The sequence below is a fragment of the Thermobia domestica genome, chromosome 10 (assembly GCF_964235325.1).
Source record: "Thermobia domestica chromosome 10, izTheDome1.hap1.1, whole genome shotgun sequence".
Classification (NCBI taxonomy): domain Eukaryota; kingdom Metazoa; phylum Arthropoda; class Insecta; order Zygentoma; family Lepismatidae; genus Thermobia; species Thermobia domestica.
In genome coordinates, this window is record NC_137463.1 from 65,953,684 (window position 1) to 65,958,376 (window position 4,693).

The 4,693-nt window shown below is 35.8% G+C and overlaps 1 protein-coding gene across 1 annotated transcript; it reads left to right on the forward strand.

The window, feature by feature from the left end:
- Nucleotides 1-467: 467 nt before the first annotated feature.
- LOC145662004 (uncharacterized) lies at nucleotides 468-4,172 on the forward strand. The gene is made up of 2 exons (XM_081727343.1): nucleotides 468-911; nucleotides 3,771-4,172. Exons 1-2 carry the CDS (start codon nucleotides 556-558, stop codon nucleotides 3,772-3,774), a joined length of 360 nt encoding a protein of 119 aa, XP_081583469.1. The 5' UTR covers nucleotides 468-555; the 3' UTR covers nucleotides 3,775-4,172.
- The last annotated feature ends 521 nt before the right edge of the window (nucleotides 4,173-4,693 follow it).

Below are 4,693 nucleotides of genomic sequence, written 5' to 3' on the forward strand. Positions count from 1 at the left end.
GAACTTAAATATTTAAAAGCATCAATAGACATTAATAACAATCTATTACATTTAGGTATCGAAGGTGGAGAAGTGCAATTAATATACGATAAATCTTCTTCTATACGACATCCTTTTCCTTCCACTAGTGGTGATCAGCAAGAAAATAGTTTTGACTCTGTTAATCAAGATTTATGTTACAGGGGGAGAGGTGATTTAATTTCACAAATGTTTCTTTGTGCGGATTCTGCGATTCTGGCAGGAGATGAGTGTGGTCCAGATGATATGGACGCTGGGAAAACTTTTATTGTGAATTCATCTTCACCTCACATTAGTTGTGCGGAACAAGATTTCCTATATCCAATAGGATCCAATGGGCGAGTTCCATCCAAAGGTGCCGAGTCTAGTGGGATCATCAGTGATGTCAACCCATATGGAGGTGCCAGTGTTGCCATCTCTTCTGAGGATGTAGTCCAGTCCAAGTCTCAACGAGTTGTTAAATCTTCTCAACGTCGGAAGAGGATCCAAGGGATAAACCACTCAAGCGTCTCCAGGGTTGCCAGCCTTGATCGACCTATGTCTACCCATGGAACTTATCAAAGGAAGGACCAACCAGATGTGCCAGCCAGGGGTCAAGGAGTTGTCCAGACATCTCAACAATGGATGATGGGGCAGAGGAAGAGTCAGCCAAGGGTGTCCAGTGTTGCCATCCCAAGTCCGTCGGCTAGTGATACAGAAGTACGGAGTTTCCCAGGTGTTCCTGTTCAGAGAATCCATGGATTGGGACAAGAGCAGAGTATTCCACCCAGGGTTGCCATGTCTCCTCATCTGAACGATTTCTATCCAGGCATCTCCAGGATGACCAATGAGAGTCAGAAGTTTTCCATAGATGTTGATCCAGCTCTTCTTGAAATGGATCCAACATTAGAAGGGTATGTACAATGTTTGTGTACTAAATATCCTACTGTTTTTTCTAATCGTGTAGGTGAAGTTCCTAATTATGAACATCGGATCGAGCTTAAAGATTATTCACCTATTCGACATAAGGCTTATCCAATGTCGCGAAAGGCTCAAAGAGAAATGGATAAGATTCTAGATTCTCTTTTAGAACAAAACATAATACGCCCTAGTACTAGTGAGTTTTCTTTTCCGTGTTTTATGGTAGGTAATAGAGATGGATCCAGGAGACTTGTAATTAATTATACTGATCTAAATAAACGTTTAGTGTTGAATTCTCAATATACTCCTAGAATAGAGGATGTGTTTGCTGAATTATCTGATGGTGTGATCTTTAGCAGGATAGATGTAATGAAAGCGTACCACACAATTAGACTTAGTGAGGATTCAAGTAAATTTACAGCCTTTCTCACACATCGTGGTTTATTTGAATATCGTTATGTTCCTTTTGGCATTGCTAATGGGTCATTTCTATTAAGTAAACTTATCACAGATATCTTTTATTCTATGAAAGATCAGGGTGTAACATGGTATGCAGATGATTTAATCATAAGTAGCCCAGATTTAGAATCTCATAAACATACCTTGGATATGGTAATACGTAAATTGGAAGAAAATGGATTAACCTTGTCCATTAATAAATGTAAATTTTTCCAAAAGAGAATTTCGTATTTAGGACAAATTATAGAAGGTGGTAATATGTACATGGATCCATCAAGAGTTGAATTTATACGGAAATTGCCAGCTCCAAAGAATAGGCGTGGTGTAATAGCATTATGTTCTTTCGCTCAATATTATAGTAGATACATTCCAGGGTTTCAAGAAGTTCTTGAACCAATCTCTAGGTTAAGATCTCCTAAGGTGTTGTTTGAGTGGGGTGATGAGCAAAAGCAAGCCTTAAAGAAATTGAAAGAATTATTTGAAAGCTATGTTGTACTTAAGCTTCCTGATCTAAATTCGTGCTTTGTTGTGTCATCGGATGCTTCGACCCATTCTTTGGGGGGAGCGATTTCACAATATGATAAAGCTACAGGGAAACTAATTCCAGTGTCATTTTTCTCCCGTAAATTGCGTAAATACGATGTAAACAAGCCCATTTTTATTTTAGAACTTATGGCCGCATTAGAAACCATGCAGCGTTTTCGAACCTTTCTTCACGCACCTTTTGAATTGCGTGTAGATAATATGGGATTAGCGTACGCATTGAAAAATTTGAAAAGGGTGAAAAAATACGGTAGCCTATTGTATAAATTATTTGAATTTAATTTTACTGTGAAATCTGTTCCATCCTCATTAAATGTACCAGCGGATTTTATTTCCCGCATACATAATACTGAAGATTTTGAGGATTTCCAGGAGGATCCATCCCTGGATGAACAAGTAATCAATATGTTGATGGTAAATTTATGGAATATGCCTTATGCGCAGTTATCGATAGAAGAACACCAAAAAAGGGACCCAGAATTGAAAGCTATTTTTGATAGAATTAAGAATAAGGAGAATGTACCTGATTATAAGATTGTGAAAGGAATATTATGTAAGAAAACACGAGCAATTAAAAATCCTTACAAAATCTGTCTCCCCAAAAGTTTGACCAATAACATAATTGCATTCTATCACGAATCGATATTGCCGGGGGCGCATTTGGGATTTTCTAAATGTGTCGCGAAGATCTGTATGCGCTATACTTGGGAGGGCATGATACCGCAAACAAGAGAGTACATAACATCGTGTCCTTTATGCCAATTGAGTAAAAGTAATAATATGAAAGTTATGGGACAATTGGTCTCTAGTTTTGAGAAATTTCCGAACGGAAATTGGGCATGTGACGTCATAGGTCCTTTGGTAGATACGCAGTCTGGTCGCTTTTGCTTGATAGTGGTTGATTCATTTACGAAAAGGGTATTTTTGGAACCTTTTCGGAATCTATCCAGTCAAACAATAATTAATAAGTTATACAAACTAATGTGTCGACATGGATTTATTCACTCTCTGACCCATGATAATCACAGTATCTTTACGTCGTCTCGCTTTAAAGATTTTATGTATGCTAACGGGATCCGAGACATAAGGATTGCACCCTATCATAGTGGTAGTAATCCCAGTGAGAGATACATCAGAGTGATCAAAGATTGTTTAAAAATTTACTTTTCGGATAAACAAAATAAATGGGATCGTGGGATTCATGAGATAGAATTTTCGCTTAATACATCAGTTCATTCCGAACATCAAAAGTGTCCCATGGAATTAGTGTATACATACGATGTATGCGACCCATTGGATATCAAGTGGAGGATAGACTCTACTGATATTAGACAGAGAGATCCTAATATATGGGTAAGTGCTCTCAAAAACATGGAACATGCATGGGAAAAGAGGAAGCGAAAATATGATAAGAAGAGGGTACCGACATCTTACCAAATTGGGGACAAGGTATTAATAAAAGCACAGGTCCAGTCCTCATTAAGTGATAAAATAACAAAAAGCCTTTGTAATCGGTGGTCGGGGCCTTATTCTGTGGTCAAGATTTTAAATCCTAATACCATTCAAGTACAAGCAGTTAATAATGAGCATGATATTAGGAAGTCTCATGTATCATTAACCAAACGATTTCGAGAACCCCGTAATGTTGATTAGTGATAACTGTATAGCAACATAAGTATGTTTTGTAAAATTTCTAGAAATGTAGTTACATTATCATTTGTAAATTTTATTAGGAAATTTTAGAGATTCATTCATCAAATCATACATATTCATAGGTCTCATTTTTAATCATTATATTTGTGAATGAATGTGGTTGTGTTGTATGGATATTCATATAGTTATCTTTTCAGATAAGTCCGATCGGCATTGTTAGTTTGTCCTTGTATAACCGATTGTAATCATCGTTCTATGTTGTATGTATTTGGATTGAATGTATCTTCGAGTATCGATTCTGCTGGATGGACGACGCTCAGGTCATGAATGAATGGAATATGGAATCATAGTAATCATATTATCATTATTTTTCTTTTTCCTACATGTCTGGAATTTCATAAAAATATACTTATGATCTAATGCTATAAGGCATATTATATGTAACCAATTAATATATATATGTAGAGTGAATTCTATATTGAATGTTTTTGTTAGGGTGTTTCTTTATTAACTTGATCTTGTGTAATTATGAAAGTGAATTACTGTGACTTATGACTAATTAGACTAATTAACCTTAGTAGAAAGGTGAGTGGATTACTGTAGAGTATTTTTTTAGTGCACATATTTTTTTGTTTTGAGGTAGTTAAATTGGTCAAATAGGTAGTTTGAATACTAATATCGACAGTTGACTATGGTAATTTATCTTTCATAAAGTAAAAAAAAAGGTTATTATATATATATATATATATATGGTTATGTAAAAAAAATATATTAGAATATTTTTTTTATCCCCACAATGGGATTGTGTAACGATATTTGGAAGAGAGAATAAGAGAGAAAGATTTAAAAAAAAAGCAGAACTCGAGACTTATGATATTATTTCAGTTTCGCAGCGCCGTAGTGCCAGAAAATGGAACTACGATGTCTGTTGGTAGCGGATTCGGATTCGGGTTGATATAGCTACTTAAAGTATCAGGTGGAACACATCGAATTTTGAAGCTTTGCCTTGTTAAATAGAATACGCATAGCTATGGTTCGAAGGGACATTAACGTAAAGTGGATTAACACCGTGAAAAGAAACCTTACTTTTGAGTCTGATTTATATTATATTCTGCGTTAA